Source organism: Arctopsyche grandis, chromosome 4 (assembly GCF_051622035.1).
Source record: "Arctopsyche grandis isolate Sample6627 chromosome 4, ASM5162203v2, whole genome shotgun sequence".
Lineage (NCBI taxonomy): Eukaryota > Metazoa > Arthropoda > Insecta > Trichoptera > Hydropsychidae > Arctopsyche > Arctopsyche grandis.
This window is the reverse complement of record NC_135358.1, coordinates 14619516-14645446: the sequence shown is the minus strand read 5'-3', so window position 1 is coordinate 14645446 and position 25931 is coordinate 14619516. Positions and strand designations below refer to the sequence as shown.

General features: G+C 35.0%; 4 protein-coding genes across 4 annotated transcripts in view; 3 read left to right on the top strand and 1 right to left on the bottom strand.

Annotated features, from left to right (window-relative positions):
- LOC143910974 (tribbles homolog 2-like) overlaps positions 1–12537 on the bottom strand; it is a 61255-nt gene extending 48718 nt beyond the window's left edge. The window contains exon 1 of the mRNA XM_077429636.1: positions 11951–12537. Coding sequence (XP_077285762.1) covers positions 11951–12247 — 297 coding nt within the window. The 5' untranslated portion in view covers positions 12248–12537. The remainder of the gene's footprint in view (positions 1–11950) is intronic.
- The window catches only part of LOC143910247 (zinc finger MYM-type protein 1-like), a 396863-nt gene that overhangs the window by 97867 nt on the left and 273065 nt on the right, over positions 1–25931 (top strand). The window lies entirely within an intron of this gene.
- On the top strand, positions 11978–16799 carry LOC143910979 (uncharacterized). The gene is made up of 2 exons (XM_077429644.1): positions 11978–12729; positions 15533–16799. The coding sequence occupies exons 1-2, from the start codon at positions 12385–12387 to the stop codon at positions 15581–15583; spliced, it is 396 nt and encodes a 131-aa protein (XP_077285770.1). The 5' UTR covers positions 11978–12384; the 3' UTR covers positions 15584–16799.
- TfIIB (transcription factor IIB) lies at positions 20708–24925 on the top strand. The gene is made up of 6 exons (XM_077428979.1): positions 20708–20902; positions 20992–21074; positions 23478–23588; positions 23669–23969; positions 24077–24433; positions 24513–24925. Exons 2-6 carry the CDS (start codon positions 21064–21066, stop codon positions 24672–24674), a joined length of 942 nt encoding a protein of 313 aa, XP_077285105.1. The 5' UTR covers positions 20708–20902; positions 20992–21063; the 3' UTR covers positions 24675–24925.

Here is a 25931-nt window from a genome sequence, read left to right as displayed (position 1 = left end):
CTAACAAGAAAAGTAGATAATACAATACGATAGTACGATAATAAAAGTAGAAAAGTAGATAATAATCACTGGATCAGTAGCTATTAGAATAGACCCAAGATGTATTGAGAACATACTATTTAAAAAAAACCCCCCAAAGCGACCGGATATACATACATATATTATCCTTTTTACAATTTGAAACAAAAAAGAGGAAGTAGAGAGAATGTCGTTATATACATTTTGAAGTCGCTACATATACAAATATATTAAAAAAAACAATTCATAGCAATAGTTCCACAAAATGGACCCAGGCAAATGAAGACGCATGTGTACTTCATCATAGATTAATGAGTTTTATATGTATGTACATATGTAATTTACATCAATTCTTAGCCTAAACAATGTAAGTACATACATATAACCAACTATATGTATGTAGGTTAGGTTAAAATTCAGATCATAACATCCATTATTACATAAATACATGTGCACATACGTAAATTCCATTGTATTTTTAGACTCGCGCAACAAAAAATCTAAATTGTTTTATTAGCAAGTGAGATAGCAGACGTACTTGAAAATGCAAGTGCACACATATGTTTGCAACAATAAACAAACGAGTTGAAATTGCATCGATAAGTTCCAAGATGAGAGTGACCCCTGTCATTAGTGAAGGTGACCGTGTCGCACTGCACACATATGTAAAATTCACCTCCTTATACAACGAACAAACACATCTATGTAAAAACACAATAGATTTTTCCATCGATAACCACATAAGTAATGAGTATTCTCCGCGGCACCGGTCGAAAAAGCGGGTCAATGTGAGAGATCAGATCCGACTTCCTCGTCTTCGTCCGCATTATCTTTCTAGCACAGCGCACTAGGCCCCATTATCGCTCATTAGTGCACACATACAAAGAGCAGACAGGGAAGCGGCAAAAACGTTAATCCAATAACACAATAGCGTGGAAACTCTACAAAACACCAAAATGGCAAATTTGCGAAATATACCATACATTGGTACGTATCACGCACTCGATTAGCAAACGGCACTTGGTCGTAAATTCGATGAATTAATCGACGAATCGAGCCCCGAAGGCTGCACATAATACGGTGCGCATGTGCAACTTGGCGAATTATGCTAATATCGATCCGATCACGCCGATCTCAAATTTGTGTATGCGTTTCAAAAGCAAAAAAAAAAAAAATCGATCACGAAAACTACCGATTTTCAAAGGCGACGTCGCCCCCGAGGCGAGATTTTCGCTCATGCGTTTAAAAATTTTCTCATCACATGCGTGACAGATCGCTTCCTTTCAACGATTACGCAAATATTCTGAAAACACCGACTTCGGGTCAAATGAAGGAGACATGACGATGTGAAATCTGTTTTGCGAACGTATTAAACTCACACTAAGTATTCTATCATCATTATTTCAAGCCGATGCCGAAAAGAAGCTCCAAAAATAGCATTCCACGATTGATTTTTGAAAAAACAGTTTCCAGATCGAATTGGTAGCATTCTTTGCATATTAAAAGATAATCGGGGAGAGGATCGGTGAAGGCTGCTCAGATGCTGTATCTCTATCGCACAGTCCATAGTTGCATGTGTGCAAAGAGCGTTTCATAGGAGCACCAGCGCTGCTCGGAAACACTGCTTATTTGCAACCTGCAAAATGTTTGACCTAAAGCCAAAATTTCTTAGCCATAAAATCGTGGATTCTGCATTATTCTCGCACACTTGCACCCTACTAGCGTACGCGTATGATACACAATTAGCATGCAAGTAAGACTATGTGCGATCAGGATGGAAAATATGTACCAGTTAAAAAGGCAATTAAGCCTCTAAATGAGTTATACCAAGGTTGAGATCCATTTTATTTGAAATTTCAGGTCAGAAACATGGTAAATGAAAAGTTTCGACAAAATCGTTAGTTTTGTTAATGAGAAAATTTTAAACATATAAACTAAACATAGATTAAGGGGGAGAACACACAGGAGGTGATTTTTGGGACCGTATACCATGTATGTTTATGGTAGGGGTGCTGCGTTTAAAAGTATCTAAAATAAAAACACGGACCACTCCGTGTGTTTTCGCCCTAACTCGTTTCGAGCCCATACGACCGACTTGTCCAATATACCGGTATCAGACTACGTTTTTAATATTCAGATGGATTAATGGGAAGTTCAGATCAAAGTTGACAGTGGTTCTTTTTTTTTATTTGACAAGTAGTCTATCGTGTGCTTTTCAACTCCTCAGTTATCTTCCAGTATATTAAAGACTTTCTGAACAAAACGTATGTAATATTAGATCTAAATACATCATTCGCACTTTGATATTTTCAGTCGTGGTGATCAGATAGATACAACATTACAACCTGATCACTTTCAAGCCACATTCATAATCTAAACCGGTATCCTTTAACCTCCCTAAGCCAACTACTACTCATACCAAAGACAGCAAACACCATCGATAGATAGTATGAATACTGTGGGGACAATTTAAGGTGTCGTTTGACGCGGCCAATGTCTCGGCTAAAGCGAAAATACCCAGGTGGGTTGGTGGGGTCAAACGGCTCGAGTCCTTTTTGTCTCGGAAGGATGACATTGACAGGGTCGTCGTGGGCGGTGTCACGTGTCGCCGCTTTAATGGCCATTTGGGTACATAGAATACAATTCACAATCCGCCCACGCATCCTCTCAGGTAATCCAAATCCAGGGGGTGATTCAGCACTGGGACGGTTTATAATAAGCTACCGCCCACGCGCTCGATTCCTTCACCCATACGGGATTTGAACCGTGTCGAAACAAAATCGCCGAAAATTATTATTTTAATACATATTTTCAAACGCGCTTATAAGTGTGTGTTTTACCGAAAGATTAATTGACATTGCGATGTCTGAACCAAGCTGGGTAAAGATAAATACAGAAACATTTAGCAACACACATTGCCAAATAGCCTTGCAACGTTCTCACACATTCACGGGCCGATTTTAGTTCATTTCAAACAAGTCTTGCACACGACCGTACACAACACATACACAACGCATATGGATGCTTAATCCAGATTTTCGATGATTTCATCCGGCCGTACGACAAATAAGGGGATACGTATTCAGAGAAACGTCGGATGATTAACGTCATATGGATACGTGATTACAATAGCGTATTTCGCCAACTTGATGATACATTTGAAACATAATAATGGCATTTAAATATGTATTTAGGTGTTTTGGCAAAGGTAATATAATAAACCTACACATGATAAGTCGTACAAGGTAACGGATACGTGTGCAATCAACTAATAAAGCAAAAAGATTAAAAAGGATGCGCAGATAAGCTTAGCATTTTCTGAATCGCTTATTGCCAATTTAAGGTTTAATATAAAACAGAACGAGTATCTGATTTAAAACGCAGGATATCTTATCCTGTTTTAAAATGAATCTGAACAAATTTTAAAAGGAATTGATACTTAGTTTGGAATTACGAACAGAAAATAAACAAACAATGTTTTTAACGTAAAAAGGATGAAATATAAATCGGTTTACATTTATAAATATTTTCAAACTTTTACTTTAAAATAAATAAATAAATAAAGACACTTTTTATCATTCAAAATATTTACATATATAATCATTTTTTTTTTAATTTAATACTTGGCACTGGCGGCATAGCCGATCGATCCAATTTTAAATTCTTCCATGATGTCATTTCGGGTTGCTCCTGAGCGACATCTTTAGTATTAAACATGTACATATATAAATTTTTGAAATCATATTCAAATAGTGGTGACACAGTGAATATGATGATTTTTGTCAAATTAATGAAATAAATCATTTTAAATCGGTAATCCCGTGGGATCGAACTTGGTGGTTTGCATTAACGCAACCACCGGCTAAACTGCTGGCTTATTATTGTATTTATAAATTGTTAATCAACTAGTGTTATAATTTATTCAATACCGTCTTCCAAAATCAACTAGTGTTATAATTTATCCAATACCGTCTTCCAAAATCGAAATCATTTGAATGATCCTTTTAAAAAGGCGATTCAAATCGCAAACGGACGAAAAATGCACTATTGAACTGCGATAATACCTATCTATAGATTGTGCCGAGTAAATAAAAGGCAAGGTGTGAATAAAAAAAGCGATAAAAGTCCGCAGGTAAACTGCAAAGGAGATTCGCTAACAGCGACAGGCGCATTAGAAGAGAGGCACAAGAGAGAGGGGTCGTAAAAACCAGCGGGCCATAAGTACAAAAGGAGCATTTTGGCAAGCGAGAGAGAGATAGAGAGAGATCAAATCAAGAAGTTGTTCATAATAAATACAGCGGGGCCAAGGCTGTCAAGAGCACCCTGAAAAAAAAATATATGCGATCGGAGAAGAGTGAGGTGGTTCAATGCACTATGGGGCTTCGAAAACCCAGCAGAGCACACGACCCATCCGAGGCCGGGTTCATAACTGAGTTACTTTTATTATTATCTCTTTTTTGCAGCAGACTCGTGCCAGAGGATGATGCACATAATTAATGGGCGTGCGGGCAACTCGCGCCACACTGACTACCGGTCTGCAGAAAGGGGCGTCCGAGCACTCGGGCATGAAAAGTGATAATCTTGACGATCACCGAACTGATTGAACTACCGAAAAAACGACGCACGTGAAAGACGTACTCCGATGACGAGAGGGAACCAGAAAAAAAACCGAGCAAACCGTGCAAAGTGTACAACTATCGTACATCGTTGAAGGTGATAAAAAAGTGTGTATACAAACGGCACCTGAATTCACATTAAAAGTTAAATATTTTCCGTGTGACGTCTCTCACCTGTGTATTTGCACGCGGGTCAATTGTACGACGAAAACTAACAACGCTACATAGAAAATGCATTTACAAACAATTAGTCTAAAAATGTGAAGCAGTAGTTATCCAGTAGCGGCAGAAAAAAATCATCGCAAGTATTCGTAAACAGTGACGGAAAAAAAATATGGCAAGATTCCAAATCATCGAAGGATTTTCCTTGAGTGAAGACTATTTTAGATCTACGGCGATGATATTGCCGTAGTATTTTAGAATCGAAAATACTGAATCGGCAACGAAATCGGCATTTCAAAGTCAAAGTTGGTTGCATCATCACAATGGCTAATGACTAATTCGAAACGTTTTGTATGTGCACTGCAATTCGTGCAGATATCCGGAGTTTCACCCCCGGGCCAAAATTGCAACTGACTTTGCATAAATAATTCCAATTGCCACTACCGTATAAACATATACATATATGTAGGTACATTCAACGAGTCTACAAACATCAACATATACATAAGTACATACAAAAAGTTGCTAAATGTATCGCATTAATGATAAAACTTGTTGCTTCTATATCCATACGTACACACGCAGGCAACAAGTGTCATGATTCAAGTTTCAGCACGCCTTTGAAATTTATCGCAAATATTATATTGACACGATTTATCTTCCCGTTTCAATGCAAGGTCACATAATACATCATCTGTTTAAAACAAAATTGATAACTATATAACTAACAATTGCGTATGCAATTGATCACGTGATACATCAGATATATAGTTGCGATTTGAGTAAGTTTTCAACTAAGAATGGGCCTGGTATTTGACATGAAAGGTCATTACACGAATCAATAAATCAAAATTTTACAACGTTATTACAATTTTAAGACTTATATGTGCCCGTAATTACGAAAGTCAAGAGCAAAAAAATTTTGTTAATCAATTACATATTACAATATAACAGATATTAAACAATAAAATCGACTATTTTTTTTCCTTACTTAGACCACTCTCCCAATCATGGGCATATATTGCAATTGTAAATTCTGGGGCATTATTAGAAGAACCTACATATATGATGTCCTACAATTGTCCTAGCATGGACAGTAATTGACAATAGTGAACTTTTTTTGTGGGCAAAAGCAACTTGTCCACCGATATCTGGTGATAACGAATCTGTATAGCTGTTGACATGAGCAGACTTATGCGTAGTCACCGGAGCCTGAGGGGGCCGTGTATTGTTCAAAGGTTGTAAATGCATTGTTAAAGGTTTACCGAACAATGGATAGCACTGTGACTATCCTACCTAGTTATGCGGCCAGAATGATTTTACTCAAAAAAAAATGGTTAACTAGTGTGAATTACTGTCCTACAAGCAAGAGAGCAAAAAAAAGGTTGACAATAGTATTGTGAACCAATTTTTGTGGTTAAAAATGGTTCACTATTGAGTAAAAGTGGCTTAAGTCTGGTCATCAGAAGGGATCGGCGTTGGATTGATGCTTTTCAAATAAAAGCAGATCACCACGTGTTAAGCATGCCGGTTTTTATAAGAAATTGACAATAATGAACCATTTTTTGTGCGAAAAGCATCCACGGAACGCCGATCTTTAGTCATCAGTAGAGGTAGGATAGTCACAGTGCTATCATTTGTTCCATTGTTGTAAATCCTTTGTAAAAAAGGTTCGGCAAACCTTTAACAATGCATTTACAACCTTTGAACAATATGCGGCACCTTCTGGGTCCGGTGACTAGTCATCAGTAGTCTTTGGGGGGGGGGGTGGAGCGTGCTTTTGGAACAAAAAATGGGAGTTTTGGGGCTATTTTCCAGGAAAGAGGACAAACTACAAAGCTAGAGAGCAAAAAAAAGGTTCTCCATAAATATGAACAATGGTGGGCAGGGTCACGCCGAAGCTTAGTCATCAGCATGAGCATAGAAACGAGTAGTACATAGAGTGACACCGTCGAAGGACGAAGCGCGCTTCAGAAGTCATCGAGAACCACCCCCACACGAGACGACGCGGAAAGGGTGGTCCACCCGACGGGCCGCAATGATCGATGACATAATTTTTTTGTAATAAACGAGCTCATTGAACTGAAAACACACAAACAAAGCTCTCTAGCGGTTGATTTCTATGCGCGGCATTGCAAGTGCAGCAGCGGCGTTCGCGGTGAGAGGCCGTGACACAAAAACACAGTCGGTTTCGTCAAGCCGACGACGACGGCGGATGCAAAAAACTGACACTGCTGACTGAAACTGACTGCACGCACCGCCGCTGGTGTGACGATGGCCCGCTTACCAGCTCGCCTCTTCGGTCAGGGACAGAGGCGGCCCGCGCTAACACACAACTTATCATTATCATACATACACATTACAATGAAATTCGACACTAATCATATACATACATATACATATGTAATAATGCATACATACATATACACACTATGTAATATGTATGTATGTGTCAATCAAAATTCTATTTATTTTAATACATACATAGGTACATACATTGCTGTCTTCTGTTTAGAAAAAAAAAAACATTGTGAAAACGTGTCACGATACATACGACCTTATATAGTTCAATTGCCGGCGCGGATTTGGCTAATAATAACTAGCCATTGTCGTTATATGAGAACTTTCGACAACTAGTTCACGGTCCTCGCGTGCATGCAACACGTGACAACGATATCCCCTAATTTTGTCAATATGATTTCTATTGTACATATGTATATTCATTTTAAAATTTATATTTACCATGGTGTCAATTACACGGCGACACCCATGGCCAAATTCGTACTATGTACTATACATTAATTGGAAATTATATTCAAATAATGGTGACAAATAGAGTATGCTATTTAATAATTGTAGCCAATTTGGTGAGAAACCGTTTCAACAATGAAATCAGACAAACTCAGATATGTCGATAATTCAAATCGAACGCGCTGGATCAGTACAGCAAAAAGACGAAAATTAGAGTGATACGCGGTACGAGTTTATTTTTTAAGGTTTTAAGAGTTTTGTCTCATGTGAAAAAAGAACACAAGCACGCCTGATCTATTCCAGGCCAAAACTCACACCCTCGCGATTTTCGGTGATATATTTTCCTTGTATTGACAGTGATCGAGAGCGGTGATTGCCATAATTGAAGAAATATATGAGAAACGTGTCGAAATAATAAGACCGTACGAATTAACAATGACATAAAACACGCCCATTCACAGCTCGAGTCCACCTAGGCATGCCGTGCCGTATGATTATGTGTGGTCTGCGCATTGAAAGGGTGTCGTATCCTGTATTATATTTTTTCTCTTAAAATTTCCTTTTTTTCTTTATCATTGACTAAAATAATAAAACATGTAGTACCATAATGTTAAGAATAAAAAAAAACAAAATTTTAATTACAAAGGTGAATCAATCATGATGTGGGTTAGTTCCGTTGGGAAAAAGCACGTTCAAATTGCGACACTATTCATCACGCATACATGTTTAATTTTCATTGAAGATGATTCACTATGATTCAGTTTGATATTTTTCACGTATGCTGCTAAATTAGTGTTTTGGGAAAAGTACTCTCCAATAACTCTTTCATTGCTCGGAAGTATGTACATAGACGAATTTGTGTGAAAGAATGATCAACAATTCGACGTGTAAAATAGCAATTTTATAATGTAAAGTCGCAACAAATGAGAATAATATTTTAAAAAAAGCATATAAAATGACACTAGCAGTTGTCGAGATTGAATTACAGCGAGTCATTATGATTTGTTCGTTGTTTATTGTAACCGTGTCCTTAACAACAGTGGCGTCTGAAAAAGAACACGTTTCGAACAGCACGTTAGCCAGTAGCCGTTGTCTATTTTTACCGGGATCTCAATTTAGCACCTTTGTTTTGAGTTTTGCATTAATTCTTTGGCAGTAAGTTGCGTCACGACAGCACTTCAATGCTGTCGCTGATATTACACTGGGTACATAAATACACATATAGACCATAAAAATAATAAAAAGAGCCGCATTCGACTTAGCGCGTCCCTACGTGCAAAAACCAATTACCGGGTGCACCGAAGCACAAACAAAAAAAAACACACCTAAATGTATACGTGTGATATACTCGGATACACTCCTGTTGCTCAGAATGCAAAAATTAACGAACCCTTTATCGAGTGCAATCTAGCAATATTGCACGGGTTAACACCAGCTCGTATCAATTAACGCACCTACATTTGTACATATTCCAAGAAAGTCATCGTAAATTTTACAATTCAAATTACTAAATCAAAGCGTGTCTTACTCGGAATAGAGTACATACATAGTAATGGCAAATGCAGAAATTATTCTGTGAATATCGTCCATTTTTTTCACAAAGTGCAAATATTTACCATCCGCTGAAATGGTCGACGTCGAAATCGTTTACATTTTCATGATGTCACTTTCAGCAGGCACGTTGACAAACGTTGAATTGGAACGATTTCGCATGCGAATTTATTTCAGCATGATGAAACGACACAAACAGTATACATTCGCAAATATGACAAGATATGTAGACTAAAATAATAAAAAAAAGAAGATGCGAAAAAAACGGCATTACATACAATGCCTTTGGCAACCGTCATTTTACAAAATTTCGTGTTGGAATCGATCGTCATTGACCGAAATCACGTCAATGGCAGAGTTAAAGTGAGATTTGACGGTGAAGTTAACCGCTCTTTGTACACAAACGAAGGTCGAATAAAGAACTCATGATAAAACTCAGTCTGTACAAGCACACTATGACTATGACTATACAAACGAATAGTAAACAGTCACACATTTCATTACATGGCGCAATAGCTTCACAAGAGCAAGGGTCGAAGATTGACAACGCGATATGATATATGTACATATGAATTAATGACTTTTTTCCAATACCGATTCGATAGCGCAAAAATATCGAAATAAATATTTAAAAAAATGCAATAAATTAAAATCAAACAATCGAGTTTTATTTTAAGCCGCTGCATTGAACGCGCGAAGGTTAATAGTAAACATTCGAATAGTAAAAAATTGTGCAAAAAAAAAAAACACACACTGGTGTTTCATTTTAGAACCTGATTTTTATCAAACGTATTGAATGCAATGAATTGAGTAATAGTATTCATTCTAGCTGCATATGCCCCCGAACGCGTCTTCGAGCACAATGCACATTACACATGAGAAAATGGCACAATCGCGGATAAGGGAGTCCACAATGACCATCAGCTGGACCAGACACACGAATATATAATGATTCGCCGGATGAATAATAAAAAGAACTTCAACCCCTTCACTTGTGAAGCTGAACGGCCGACCTTCATGAATAAGCGATGGTCACGGTCGACCCGTTTGTTTCGCCCTTCGCGACTCGATTGCGACATACTTATTACGCGCGCGCGCATATTCGGAAACCTGTTTGTGTTTATTATTATATATTCTATTTTATTTAAATTTATAATGAGCCGGAATCGATCTGGTGCGAGAGCGAAGGGGTTGATGTTTTGCGTGGGTTTTCTCACGCCTGACCCCCCCCCCTGATAGACCGGACGGACACAGCGGTCGGCCCTTCGCGATGCTGGGAAATGAAAAATACCAGTTTGGGTGATTTTTAGAACATTGCTCCCCGAAATTATAGTCGCATCGAATAGTCAACCCTGTGATCATTAGCGAGGCGGGGGGGAGGCTCGCGTACAATGATGCGGGACTTACCCTGCAGCTTTTCCCACACGACGTGCACGTGAGAAAAGCGCAAATTGGAGATCGATCGCCACGGGGTTTGCCCCTATTGTAAATTATTTATAGATTTGCGACTCAAAATAAAATTAATTCATTATAATAAAAAAAAGTACACCATGTGACTGTTGTCATGGAACAAGTCATTGGGTATATAAGAACATACTACATATGTAAGAATATTTTTCATATGAATATACATATGTGCAAGTTCTTTTTAACAATATGCAATTGAACGTCAATCTTAAAAGCGTTATATTTTTGATTTTTACTCAAAAAGTAAATTTGAATTGTGATTTTCCTCCATTTGTATGTATATATGTAGTTTTGGGTAGATTTTCCATAACATATGCAAATGCATTTTCCATAATATAACATATGCATACATTCATGACATTTTTTAAAATATTGATTATTTAAAAACATTTGGGAGAGACGACATAGCCGGTGAACCCAATAAGGGTTTTGTCAAACAAAAAAGAATAAAATAAATAAAAAACAAAAAAAACTAGAGGAAATTAAAATAGAAAAGCCTTGTAAAGACAGTACAATAAGAATAAATGGAAGCTGCAAAAACCCATTATTTTATAGGAAATCATATTTTTTTAGTTTATTTTTAAAAAGGTTCCAAATTTTAACCACTCTATTTGAAAATAAAATAAGGAATTTCTGAAAATATGACCTCCCAGATGAGTGGTCCATTTGGTGTGAAAATTTGTGTCAATTCATTGTACATAAAACGAAGACTAATTATAACAATTATAATTTTCAAGTTCGGCGAGCGAAATTATAATTTGAAATTGCATCATTTGTAAGACAGGAAATGAAATTCATAAGTTATGACAAATTTCAGATTTTGTAAAAACAATGATGAGTGTCATTTACATGATATTTTATCAAGATTATATATGTATATATATATATTAGAAAAAAATATGGTAGGATGGATTTAAACGAAATACTTACAATATTGAGTTTAAAAAAACAATCACATGTTTTACGTCTGGTTCCATTTTTAATGCGTAAAAATAGCAATATCAAAACAGTGCGTCTATTGAGTGAATATTACAATTGATTTTGAACGTAGATATTCATTTGTTTTTAAAATATGTTTTTCTTTTCAAGAAGTATTGAACGATTTCTTCGACAGTTTAAATTTAAATAAAAAACAAAAGAGAGTCAGTGTGCTTTGGTCGACTTTTTACAAGCTTTTTAAATTTTACAAAGGAAAAATTCAGGTTTGGATAAGACCGTATTGCGTATATTTGAAAATTGAATCGATCCCATACGTGAAGACATATGGCCGTAAGATTCGGCATTAGGACCGATGGAAAAAAGCGCACGTTCGAACAATGACAAGGTCACGCGTTTGACATTAGAATGACAGGTGAGAGTGGGTGGGGGGTGAAAATTGTTCAGACCTTGCAGACGAACTCGTCCCGGGTTCTGACGTCGAGACAGCGACAGAGCGAAGATCCGTCGAGCTGGTCGAGCAGCAGGTATCGGTCGGCGAGAAGGGCGGCCTGCGGAGGGCCCCGAGGAGTGGCGGAGGAAAGCCGCTCCAGCCGAGCCTCGGGCCCAGGCGGCTGCTCCACGGGGGCGGACAGTCTTCCGCCGCCCCCGCCGCCCCCGACACCCCCGACGCCCTCTCCCCCCATCGCCTTCTCCGGCCCGCCCACGATCTCGGCCAACGATTCCACCGACGAAAGGGTCTCCATGCTGAGGGGCGAATGCGAATGCGAATGCGAATGCGGTTGCTGTTGCTGTTGCTGTTGCTGTTGCGATTGCGGCTAGCACTCGCACTGCACTCGCGTCTGCGACTGCGATTGAGATTGTAATTGTGATTGTGATTGTGATGGTGATCGTGATTGGCAATAAACCCACTAGAACATCTTCACCGGCCGGCGATGTCAAACGCACGCGCGATTGCGACACGAGCTGCGACTCGACGCACACACAAAGCACACACGCGTGCGTCCACACTGAGCGAGCGCTCGCTCGCTACTGCACACAGAATAGCGAACTGCGAACAGCGAACAGCGAACGGCGAGCTCCGAGCGCCGAACCAGTGACGGCCGAATCGCGACCTGCTCTTGCGGCGTTCTCGCTCGCACGCCCTTCGTCGTCTCGCTCGCCCCACCCGACTTTGCCCGAAGATTGCCGAGTGGCGACTGATACTGATAAGACCGAACGCCACCAGGTTATCCCTTTGGTCGTCACGCTCGCGCTTATCTCGCGCTCACGTTCGCACAGAATTCGCGGTCGGCGAACGACGCGACGCGCGAATCGACACGCGACTGCGCTTCACTTTGCCTCGGGATTCCTTTTAATCCTTTCCTTCGTATATTTTGATTATCCGCGACAGGTAAGAGCCTGTTCGAAAGTGAAGACCGTCGTTCGAATGAAAACTTCGAATCGATTTATCATTTCGTCGTACTTCGTAATTCGTCATATGTATGTTTCAGAAATCAAACATTAGCTTTCCACGAAAGGAAACTTTTAAATTTAAAAATATATCCATAAAACGAAATTCTTTTCTGGTTTTTACTGTCCATTTTTTTACTAGTCGGTAAATATTCATATATAAAAGGTATTAATAGCAGGTAAAAATTTTCGTAATTCGTAAAAAGTAGTAGGTTGTAAGTTAAAAGAACATATAGTTTTAGCGAATTCATTGATAGATTCAAAGCTAAAATTTCAAATTTTATATATTCTACATCGAGTCTAAAACAAAAGATAAAATTAAATTTCTAACAAAAAAAATGAATTAGGATAAAAAACAAATGCTTATTTTAATATTGAATATTGTTTTGTATTTTAAGTATTTTAGTCTATTTTTGTCAGTATTTAAATATGAAAGGTCAGTGTTTATACTTAATGGCCAGTATTTATATTAAACGCCCAATATCCATCATTCAGTATACGAGTGGTTAGTATAAATAATAAGTTTCAAAACGATCGGAAGACTGTAGGAATAGATACTGAATCGATATCGAAGTGAAACATATAATAGGCTTGTAAAAAAGGTCAGTATTTATAATATATAAAATGATCAGTATTTAAACATAAGTGGTCAGTATTAATGTTAAATGGTAAGTTTTATTTTGACGAATGACCAGTGTTACTTTTTGTTTGATATCACCATAAGATTGATACGATCTTGATAGACAATAGACAAGCATCAGGCATTGCCATTTGTTCTGGTGAATGTATCTCAGATTTGTATACTGTCCATTTGTTATTTATACTGACATTTAATAATATAATAGTGACCATTTTGTTAATAAACTACTGTCCAAAAACTGATTTATATACTTACCGAAACTGATTAAAATACTGACGATTCAATTTGTTGTCTTAAATATTTTCATCGACAGTAATCAAAATCATAAACTTTAAATGCACTACCGCAATGTTTTTTTTTTGGTAAAATTTGATACAAAAACATCATTTTAAATCGTGCGAATATACTTTTGTAAACATCAAGTCCATAAATATTTATTTGATAAATTTTGACCCAGAAAATTTTAACACGTAACGTGTTATTGTGTTTGTCGTATACATAAACAAGAACAAAGAAAGTTGATCTATCAAAATTAGAACATGAAGGGAAGCAGAATATTCGTTCAAAATTTAGTAATCCTTCTAGTACATATTACAAAGACAACCTTGTCAGATAAAAATAATTTCGAAAAATCTAATTGTTTTGAGGTGATTCACTTATGATTTGACATTGCACCATATAGGAAATGAAATTCACAATGATTCACACCAATTTGAAATTTTTCAAGAACATTTTTGGATCGGAATTACTTTTAATAATTACTTTGAATAACAGTAGTTTTTTAAATTTAATTTTCTAAAAAAAACCGAAGATTTAAATATAGTTGAATGTCTATCTTTGATGAAGGATATACTATACGTATACGTATATTATAATAAGAGTACGCTTTTACTGCATAGTTAGCTCAGCAAGCTCAGAACTAGCTGCATGGGGTTCGGCGGATCCCGTTGATCATAGACTCTGAGTTCGCCGAACCCGTGGATGCAGAGTTAAAACCATGCTCTTTTGTTCTGCAGGATGAGAATTATTTTGAATAACAAAGATATTAACCGGTTAAAGTAATAAAATAAAAGAAGTATATAAGGAGTTAAATACATATATTATATTTAATTTTTGAATATGCACATACATATCAATATTTTATCAAATTAATATACAAATACATACATGGTATAATTAAAAGAAAAAGCTTTAATTGATTTTAATTATTTGACTCGTAATATATTTTTTGCGACGCGCAAATCGAGAGATTACGCACATGCATTTAAATGTTACAACTTGCAACAACACATGATGCAAATACCTGTTTAGACGCATTAGCATATCCGGACAAGAACATGAATCTCATTGTAAATGGTAAAGTGCTCAGCTTATTCAAGTATACATACATACATACATAACATAATATGTACATATATTCGTAAAGTATGTATCAAAATTAATTCGCCAATCACGTGCATATGTATAAATATGTTTGTATATGTGTATTTACATATGTATAAAATATTTATAAATTTACTCATTAACAGATAGATATATTTGGTATGATATGTATGTCAAATTTACTGTTTCGGCTAGCAAGAGGATAACATATTTCGAGAATACGAGAAAATTTTGTTATTGTTTATCAGAAGAAATTTTAATGCCCTCCACAGTGTGAACTTTTTTCTCTATTTGCGTTTCGCAGCAACTCGTTTTCGCCTCGAACCAGCTTTTCCTGATTAGATTCGTATGCAAATAACGGTATGAGATAATATAAAAGCTCAAATAATAATAATAGTAATAATTATTCCCGTTTCAAATCTCATAAATAAATAAAAAAAATATACTATAAATGCAATATTAAAACAACTTGTAAAATATATACATATATAAAAATGTATATCATATGATAATATTTATAAACTGTATAAATTGAAAAAATATCATTTTGTTGCAGACCAGCAAAAACAAACAAAGGTGCAGACTGGTTTTATATCGATCCATATGAACCATAGTAATTTGGCTGAACGTAAAGCAAAACCAAAGAGAACCTTATCACCTTATCAGATGAACCTTCAAATCGAAACATAAGCAAATAGAAATGGCAAGGTTTTGTCGTTTTTAATAAATTCGTTAGATAGCATAACAGAAGAACTTGTTATACTTGTAAGTTGTACGTATTTGACGAAAGAAAATCTTATTCATATTATTTTATTATACGAACATAAAATACTAGATTTAAAAAAATATATTTTTCATAATTAAAGTGTAAACCGGAATCTAAATAATATTGATTCAAAGGACTAGCCTAAAAAGTATTTAATTGATTGCACACAAGTATTTAAATATGTACCAGTGTATGTGACTAAGAGGAGAGTAAATTTATTTATTTTATCGTCAAGAACAATCATATTAGCACTTGGTAACTACAGTAAGAACGCTTTTATTTTTTTCGTGATATTTCTTATCGTTACTACAGAAATATTTGTAATACTTGATCCGTAACATAATATTAGAAGTGCTAATTATAAATAAGTCTATGTAGAGTTATTGTTTCTACGGATAATTTGATATCAATATTTATTTTGAATTATTAAAATTCGTCGTAAAGCAAAAAATAGTTTATTAGTTTATTGCTCTTTATATAGTATGTATGTATACGTACATATGTATATGCGACATCTACTGGATAATTTTTACTTTATCTATGTAGGTAGTAACAATAGATGAAGTTTTGTGATCACGCGAAAATTCGAACTCGAGATTTTGACTGATTCATTGACATATTCAATGAACGCCCGGCACGCCCCGCCCCAAAAAGACCCTCTGGACTTTTTCGGTAAAATTATATGTTTGTATTTATCCTTATATTAAGTTTGTGATTTCATTAAAAAAATCTCGAGTTCGAATTTACATATGTATGTATGTACGTACATACATATGTATGTACATATGTACATAGATAAAGTAAAAATAATATTTCGGGGTGATAGGTACCTCTACACATGTACATACATACATATATCTTATATGTACATTAAGAAGCAACTGCCTAGAGCAGCGGTTCATAACCTTTTTTTGATTCGCGTTCCACTTGGTAGTACATTACGCTAAATTGTACCACCATATAAAAATAATTGTATTTCATGAAATTTCTTATTGCAAGTGTAATTATATAGTATTTGCATGGTAAGGAATGTAAAGACGCAAAGGATCTGTTTTGTTAAAAAAAGTAAATAAACTAATAAAAAAAAAAGTTATTTGCGGAGTCCATTGATGTACATATAATACACATAGATAGGCCCTGACGTGTGATTTTGGTCGGAGATCTTGTCTTCACTAAATGAGGGGTGCGGGAGGTTTAACTAGCGGGGAAGTTGGGTTTTTTTCCCTACGACGCAGCGGTACCTACCTACCTACTAAGAGAAACTGTGCATGCGCCATGTATTTTGCATGCGCCGAAAGGGAGACCAGTATAACACGTGAGGGCGGATCTAGTGTATTATACATCAATGGCGGAGTCACAATTATAATATGCTCTAAGATTTATATATTTATCTACTATTTCGTCATACTTCTATTATTGATAAATGGTTCTAATAAAAACACAAAGTTACAAAGTAAATATATTTTTTTGATTTTTAAATGCTTTTTATTATTACGAAATTATGTTCACAATACATCTTATATCTATTTTAATAGCTACTGATCTACTGATCATTTTATATTTTACAATTTTAATTTAATTTTGTTAGTAATCTTAGTATTATATTATTCTAATGTTAATATGTACAGCGTAATAGGAAAAAGAGCTCAAAAACCTATTTACAATCCTTATAAATGCTCATAATTAAAGCCCGAGTAACCAAGGTGCCGTTTATTGTTCAAATGTTGTAAATGCATTGTTAAAGGTTTGCCGAACCTTTTATACAAAGCATTTACAACAATTGAATAATGAGCGGCACCTTGGCTATCCGTAATCTATTCATAATACATCTAATACATAATATTAATTAAAGACTCTAAAGTCGATGACCTAAATCAGATTGTGTTTAGGTAATCTGTGTTTATACCTGAAGGGTATAGACATTTTGTTGTAATCACCGAGACTCTTCACAAGTGTGCTAGTATGGTTATTAGTAAAGCCCGGACCCAGAAGGTGCCGCGTATTGTTCAAAGGTTTGCCGAACCTTTTTTACAAAGGGTTTACAACAATGGAACAATGGATAGCACTGTGACTATCCTACCTCTAATTATTAGTGATTCTGTTATATAATCTACTGGTTAGTTTGTTAGTAATGTCTGTAACAAACGAAATATTATATATGGCATGTAGTTTTTTCAAGTTAGTATATATGGGTGTATTATAAATTATTTTTAGGGATTTATTTTGTATTATTTTATGGAGCTTGAAAAGATTAGTATTCGAGGCGTTATTCCATACAGGTGAAGCATAGGTTAATAATGGTAATATGAACGCGCGATATAATTTTATTTTATTTTGAGTTGATAATGAACTATGGCGATTAAATATTGTGGATATACCCCGCATCGCCTTGCAGTCTCAATATGAGGTGCCCATCTCATTCTTTTATCGAACGTTACTCAAAGTACATAAAATTTATTTTCTTTTCTTATGTAAATCTCCTTACAAAATAAATTTAATGAGATTCTTGTGCTTGTTTCGAGGAACGATTTTAAAATTCGGTTTAAATGATGCGAGATATTCCCTTTAGTCTGGAGCTGCATTCAATCTATTTCTGTATTTTTCTTTTATAAAACGGTATTAATTGCCGGATTTTTGATCATCGACTGTACATATTGACGTCAACTATGGTTAGTTAAGATAATTTTTATTAATTATATAAAATATATTTCTATTTATGATTGTAAATCTGAATGATTTACATGTCCGCAATTAATGATTCTTGCATTTCCCCCAACGCATGTTTTTTTCGCGTACCTACCACCAACCATCAACCACGTACCACCAAGTGGTACGCGTACCACAGGTTGGAACCGCTGGTCTAGGGATTTAAAATAATGTGAACAAATAATTAAAATAATGCTTAATTTATTTTCAAAAATAATTGTCTTACGGCATTAAATCCCAGGAAATGGGAAGATACTTGCTCATTGAAAATTTTTTTTTGTACGAAACGATATATGTAGTAGTAGAAGATCGCAATTACTATTCCATTGGAAAATAACATTATTTCTCACAATTACGTATTTATGTATTATTGGATGGATGGCGTATTATTGACTTATAATACGCCATCGGAACAAAAAAATCTTCTCAATTTTTTTATACAATATGAATTCGTGACATTCCTTTGGGTATCTATATTTTTTTTTTGATAGCCTATTTAAAATTTAGCACATTATTTTCTTTTTTGCTTAAATATTCACGACGGAAAAATAACTTGAAACTTTTTTGTTCAAATTTATTTACATAAAAAACCTAAATATGCATGTTTATTTTATGGTGGATAAAACATGTATCCGAAGAATAATAAAACAAATACGTTGTGCTATTGTACATCTAATATATAATTTCGAAAGAGACTTTGTAAGTATGGAAATATATCATTTTGGTTCGTAAAATCGAAAACTAGTCGGTTTCTCTGACGATTCGATATATCTAATATATAGTTTCGAAAGAGACTTGTAAAATATATAATTTTGGTTCGTAACATCGAAAACAAATCGGTTTCTATGACGATTCGATATATATTTTTTTCGATTCAAATAAATGCGCCCCCGGCCCTGGGGGGCGCCGGGGGCGAAGGCCCCGGGGGTGCCTCTAATATATAATTTCGAAAGAGACTTTGTTTCTTTGATTGGGAACTTCGTAAACAAAACAGTTTCTATGACGATTCAATATTTTTTTTTCGATTCAAATAAATTTAATAAAAATACAAATGAATATTTACTATCAGACTCGCCATGTTTAAGCTGTTTGTATTACAAATACTGAGCGAAGCCGGGTAAAACAACTAGTATGTAATAAGTTAAATATTTCTCATCATTTTTAGTGTTGTGTGTGACAAGAAAATGCACATTCAAAATCTACCATTCTATATATTTAACAATTATCATAAACACTGCTATTATTATGTATTGTTGAAAATGACAGTTCAGACCACGTACTACATACTCACTTTTTATTAGATATAAAAAAATCTAATTCATATAAAAAGTGCTTCAAAAATAGTGTCAGACCAAAAGGCGAACTGAAGTTAATAAACGCCTTGTAAATAAAAATATCCACTTTTGGAAAAATAGCACATGTCCAAGCATTTTTGTGTGAAAAACAACAAATATCCAGGATATTTTCATGAACGTTGTATGTATGTATGTACATGTGTTTTATAACTTCTTCTAATGGTATAATATATATATTTTATTTTTTTTACACTATTCTTATTATATATTGTATTTGTATATATTAAATAAAGTATTTTTGTATCATTACGGAAGATAAATGTTTTTTTGCTCTTAAAATTTCCATTTTGTGATATATGTATGTAATTACAAACCTCTTTTATTTTTCCCGGAGAGTCTCCAATTGCTTATCCCTGAATTCATAACATGTGCAACCTTTTTTCAATATTGTTAACTTTATAATTTCGTGATGAGTCTTCGTATTTATTTATTCAAAATACTACAAACCTCCCCCCCTAGAAAAAAACAACCCTTAAATTGATCAAAACTCTTGCCCATGCCTGGAGAAAGCTGAAATTACGCCTCTGGTCTGTGAGGCCACTATTCCCGAAACCGACATACAGACAAATTTTTGTTTTTTTTTATTTATTATTTCCTTAAAAAATACAACTTATTTAAATTGTTTACGATTTTAGCATATATTACGATTTTCACACAGATTAGCATCTCTCGCAAAATGCTAAAAATACGGCTATAATAATCCTTTGTTTTGTGGGCATATACCGTCCCCGACCCATAGAAAGGCAGACATCGAAAAACGCTTGGCAAACGCACCAAACGAAAGAAATATTCGTCAACACGTTTGTGATGGCGTTATTATGTCACTAATTAGCCAGCTTGTAGAGAGGGAATACAAAATAAAGTATTCTGTTCAACGGCATTTGCGTAACTGGCTGGAAAGTATGCACACTCGATAGCTCGTGTGTTCTGACTTGTTGACGGGTGTCACTCTCTAGCGCGGGCTCTCGTGCTGCGCCAGCTTCCCGTTTCCCGTCGCCTCGTCAGAGTGTCAGAGTGACAGATTGCGTGTCTCGGGTGCTAGGCCTGCGCCCCCCGCTGCCCGTTTTCTCGTCCATTCCATCGGTGTTGCCGTCACAGTGTAAGCTTTCCGTCAAATCAACGATCCACGACCCAGTGCCTCGTCTCGCCATGCTCCCACATTCACAACCAATTATCTTCTGATTTCAGCTAAATTCATCGGCATACGAGTCGTCGATCTTCACCTAGAATCGCCCTCACGAGGGTTGCCCATACGCAACCATGTCTGTTCGGTTTGTATTGATTCATTGTAATTATTTATTTTGCCCTACTTATATAATTTAACAGATTTCACCATCAATGCTTCACATTGCGACACGTTTACTGAAAAAAATAATATTTTTTTTATCGAATTCATATTTAGTATATTCATTTTGCAGTATTTTGACTACTGAGACTAACCAGTGCTCGCTTGGATTCTAAAATATAACTGCAAATACATACATACATTCACAGTTAAAATGCTGCCTTGTGGCATGACTTAGTAAATTTAATTAAATGAATTTACTATGGATAGCAAGTTTTCTAGTATGATATTTTCCTGATTATTCGGCCTAAATATAGGGAAGGGTGATACTAATTTGACCATATTTTGAAAAAATTTTAAGACAATGACAAATAGAAATATTCTATTCTGCCTGTAGACCAAATTCAGTTAAAAAGGACATAGAAGGATAATTTTTCTCTGGAGCCTCGAGGACAAACAGGATAATTTCCTCTTAAAGAGGACAAAGGATGATATGATTTATGTTGACAATCCTCAAAAGGGGACGTACAGTCACCTTAGTAGTATTGATCATTGGAAAACATTGATAGATTTACAAGTTTTATGCATATTAATTAATAAAAAAATCTGTGAATTATGTACATTTCTGAGAATCTCTTTATTAGTGTGCTAATTTTCGTAGGAGCTATTTTAATTACTAGATTGTTTGATTTACCCCAATGAATCGGTATGTCAATGCCATATCGTGACTATTACAATTCATCATTTTTTCTTCACTTGTATGTTTGCGAAATCCCAGATTACTTATATTTAATCACATCCTAATAATTTCTCGATACTTTCTTTATCGTATTTTTTATAGCTTTGCATAGGTCCTTTTGCTCAGGTTCCCTAGAATACAAAAAATCTCAATCTAGATCTAAAAACATTTCCTCTCGTGATTGAAAGAGTTACTGAATAAGCAAGGGTTTTAAGAAAACCAATATATTAACATTCTTTCATTGATTAAATTCTCGTACCTCTTTGATGAATGGTTGGCATTAAATTTAATACAAATTTGGGGCTTTTATGATGTATAAGAGTGAGTTAACAATTAATTGCACTGTGGTTGTTTTCTTTTTCATTTTCAGTACTGTCGTATTTGTCCACATCATTTAGCGATTTGCCTTATTGTTGCCGTCCGGGGTTGAAGTTAAAAGATTGGTTCTTACTTTTAGAAAAAATAAAAATAAATTCGGCCAATCAATGAGATACGCTTATGAAAATGGGCAGCACCAATGAGACCAGTCTCCGTGACGGGCCGGAATGTGAAATGCCGGAAAATGCAAATATCGGAAGGCAAAGATCTTAAGTCGAAAGATCAAAAAAAAAAAATGTGTGCATGGCAAACGGTACATACTCACTTAATTTGCGCGAGCAGGATACAACAGGAACAAGAGGAACAGGCTTTTCCTCCCGTATTCTGCGCGCGCACATTAATACGGGATGAAAAGCCTGTTCCTGTTGTATCCTGCTCGCGCAAATTAAGTGAGTATGTACCGTTTACCATGCACCCTTTTTTTTTTTGATCTTTCGACTTAAGATCTTTCGATTTTCGATCTTTGCCTTCCGATATTTGCGTTTTCCGGCATTTCACATTCCGGCCCGTGAGGTAGACCCCAATGAGACATAGCAATTAACTTAAAACACGTTACTATATTGCAATTAACTATTTGTCTTCACATTTGGTGATGTTATTAAAATGCAAGGAGGAAAGAGGTGTTGTCCATAATGAGTTGTCTTTTCAGATTGTTTGGCTGTTTCTGGATGGACTTTTTTCTTCAATCCTAAGATTTTCGAGAAGTTGCAAATTGATAACTATAGAGAGTTTGAAAAATAATCTTTTTAAATAGCATTTGAAATGCTGTTAATACAGTAATGCTTTTTATCTACACATATGTACGTTAAATATTATATAGATATGTACTTTTTTTTGGAATTTATTCTGGACATTTATATTTATGTTTCCAAAGATAAATTAGTTAATGCAATGGTTATTAGTATTTATCGAAATACTCTCATGTATGTACATATGTATATGTATGTAGTTCTGTTGGAGTGGAATGGAACGTTCGTCAAAATAATTGGGTTATGTCTTGGAACTAATGTGGACTGATCTGACCTGAACGAATTTTGTCTGACTTGAACAAATCTAGGCTGATAAGTTTAATTTTGTTATTTTACATTAATTTATATCTTTGGCAAATTGGTGTGTTTTTTTATCCTTTCAACACTCGATCTAGTGCGTCAAAAATTAGTAATCTTTAAAAATGTGACACAGTTTTGAGACACACTTCTTGGTGTTTATATTTTGCATATGATAACCTCAGTGTCAACATACTATTTATTATGCAAATTCTAATGTTTACAGTACTGATACCAACAAGGTGTGTTGCTATGCGCATCCCGATGCACCACTCATTGAAGATTATCGAGCGGGAGATCAAATTTGTTCAGAATGTGGCTTGGTCGTCGGAGATAGGTAAGTTTTATTTTACATTTGATTTCATCAATATTCTGTGTGCTTGTAAAATATAATACAATTGATATTATTGTCTTCAGAGTCATCGATGTTGGTTCCGAGTGGCGAACATTCAGCAATGAAAAGACCGGTGTAGATCCTTCTCGTGTCGGTGGTCCAGAAAATCATCTTTTGTCAGGTGGTGATCTCTCTACTATGATTGGTCCCGGAAGGGGTGACGCTTCATTCGACAGCTTTGGAGTATCTAAATATCAAAATAGGAGAACGATCAGCAGTTCAGACAGAACTCTGATAAATGCTTTCAGAGAAATTACCAATATGGCTGACAGAATTAATTTACCAAAAACAATTGTAGATAGAGCTAACAATTTGTTTAAACAGGTTTGGAATTGTTGAATCAATGTTTAACGACACTCAATTTTAGTGTCAATTTAGGTATCTGTGTTGTTTTTGTCTGCGATAGTTTAAATCTTTTCATTTAATTTTAGGTACATGATGGTAAAAATTTAAAAGGTCGTGCCAACGATGCCATAGCATCTGCGTGTTTGTATATCGCTTGTAGGCAGGAAGGTGTACCTCGTACCTTTAAAGAAATCTGTGCTGTGAGCAAAATCAGTAAGAAAGAAATTGGTCGATGCTTTAAATTAATATTGAAAGCTCTCGAAACATCTGTGGATCTTATTACTACCGCTGATTTCATGTCGCGGTTTTGTTCAAATCTTTCTTTGCCCAATATGGTTCAACGTGCGGCAACTCATATCGCTCGCAAAGCCGTCGAACTGGACATTGTTCCTGGGAGAAGTCCCATATCAGTTGCAGCAGCTGCAATTTACATGGCTTCACAGGTATGTGTTCAATCGCGATAAAGTAAGAAAACGTGTTATTGAATTTGTGCTTATGTTTGTAATGCTATTTTCGTTACAGGCGTCTGAAGATAAGAGGAGTCAAAAAGAGATTGGCGATATCGCTGGAGTGGCTGACGTAACCATTCGGCAGTCATATAAATTGATGTATTCTTCTGCGACAAAACTGTTTCCTGAAGATTTCAAATTCTTTACTCCAATAGAACAATTGCCCCAGATGTGATTTCCTTTGAAGATTATATTTAATTTTTTATATTTATATGTTCTGTATTATGTTAAGAACTGTATGCTGACTTTGGTATGTTTAGCCATGCTCGTTCCATGGGTGAAAGAGGCCTTAGACTTTTATTTATGGTTCATAAAAGTTTTAAAATGTTATAAAGTCATTTGACAGGAAATCAACAAAAATGTGTTGTGAAGATAGTTTTCAATAGAAATACATTCAATAATTCAAGTTCACTAATTCATATTATTTTTTAATAGTATTGATGATTAATTGTTTTGTATTTGATGAAACGTGTGATCTCGTAGAAGAATGCATCTTTTATTATTGTATAAGAATTATATACATGCGTATGTTTTAACATCGAAAAATGTCATCAGTAACAAACATTTTACTTAAATTTAATGCATGTCGAAATGTAATTGTGTTTTTTATGAAAACATAATGTCATAAACATGCATTTTTTTTTTGTATTGGAAAAATCATACTATTTAAGTTTTACTAGTCTGTATTACATTTAATTTATGGGTCTTGGATAGTTTTATTTCAATAATAATGTATTATTTAAGTCACCATTGAAAACAAATATGTCTCATATTTGCAGTTAATTTAAAACATTTCTTCTTAAATGAGTCTCATTAATTTTTCATTCTGATTGAGTTAAATATTTTATTTTTCATAGATCAAGCTGTCGTCCGATGACGATTTGTATTTATTATGTTTGTGAAAAATCCTTTGTAAAGTTTTTTAAACGTCACAGAACGGCTAATGTAAATTATTTTTCCTTTAGATAATTTTTGCCGAATGTATATTTTTTTACGTTTAGATTTATGATTAGTTTGTAGTAAAATATTTAATGGAATATTTTTTTATCATTTAAGTACACTTTCAGCACAGTTTTGTTGGTGATTTTTATTTAAAATTGAGCAATATTTCAAGCTCAGATTTGTTATGAAGAAGTTTCTCAGCATGCGATTATGCGAAAGTCGTATTTAAATCCAAAAATTCCTACCAGAATACCAGAACAATAAAATTCGACAATAAGTGGTGGCTTAATTTTTATTTCTTTTTCCAATTTTATCAATCACTTGACTTTTAATTGTTATATATTATAGACTGTATAACATGTAGAATTTTATATTTGTCAAGTTTTCATGAACAGTATTAAAAATTTCACATAAATACATATTTAGATAAATTTAATCTAGGTTTCTTACAGTACAATCATTATTGATGTAGTTTTAAAGGTATTCATTT

What these genes read in the sequence shown, in the direction of transcription:
- LOC143910979 (XM_077429644.1), top strand. Translation starts at nt 12,385, where the DNA reads ATGGTGATCGTGATTGGCAATAAACCCACTAGAACATCTTCACCGGCC. An exon ending in ATAAGACCGAACGCCACCAG is followed by an intron (nt 12,730 to 15,532) that starts GTTATCCCTTTG and finishes ATTTTGTTGCAG; the next exon opens with ACCAGCAAAAACAAACAAAG.
- TfIIB (XM_077428979.1), top strand. An exon ending in GGCTTGGTCGTCGGAGATAG is followed by an intron (nt 23,589 to 23,668) that starts GTAAGTTTTATT and finishes TATTGTCTTCAG; the next exon opens with AGTCATCGATGTTGGTTCCG. An exon ending in CTAACAATTTGTTTAAACAG is followed by an intron (nt 23,970 to 24,076) that starts GTTTGGAATTGT and finishes ATTTAATTTTAG; the next exon opens with GTACATGATGGTAAAAATTT.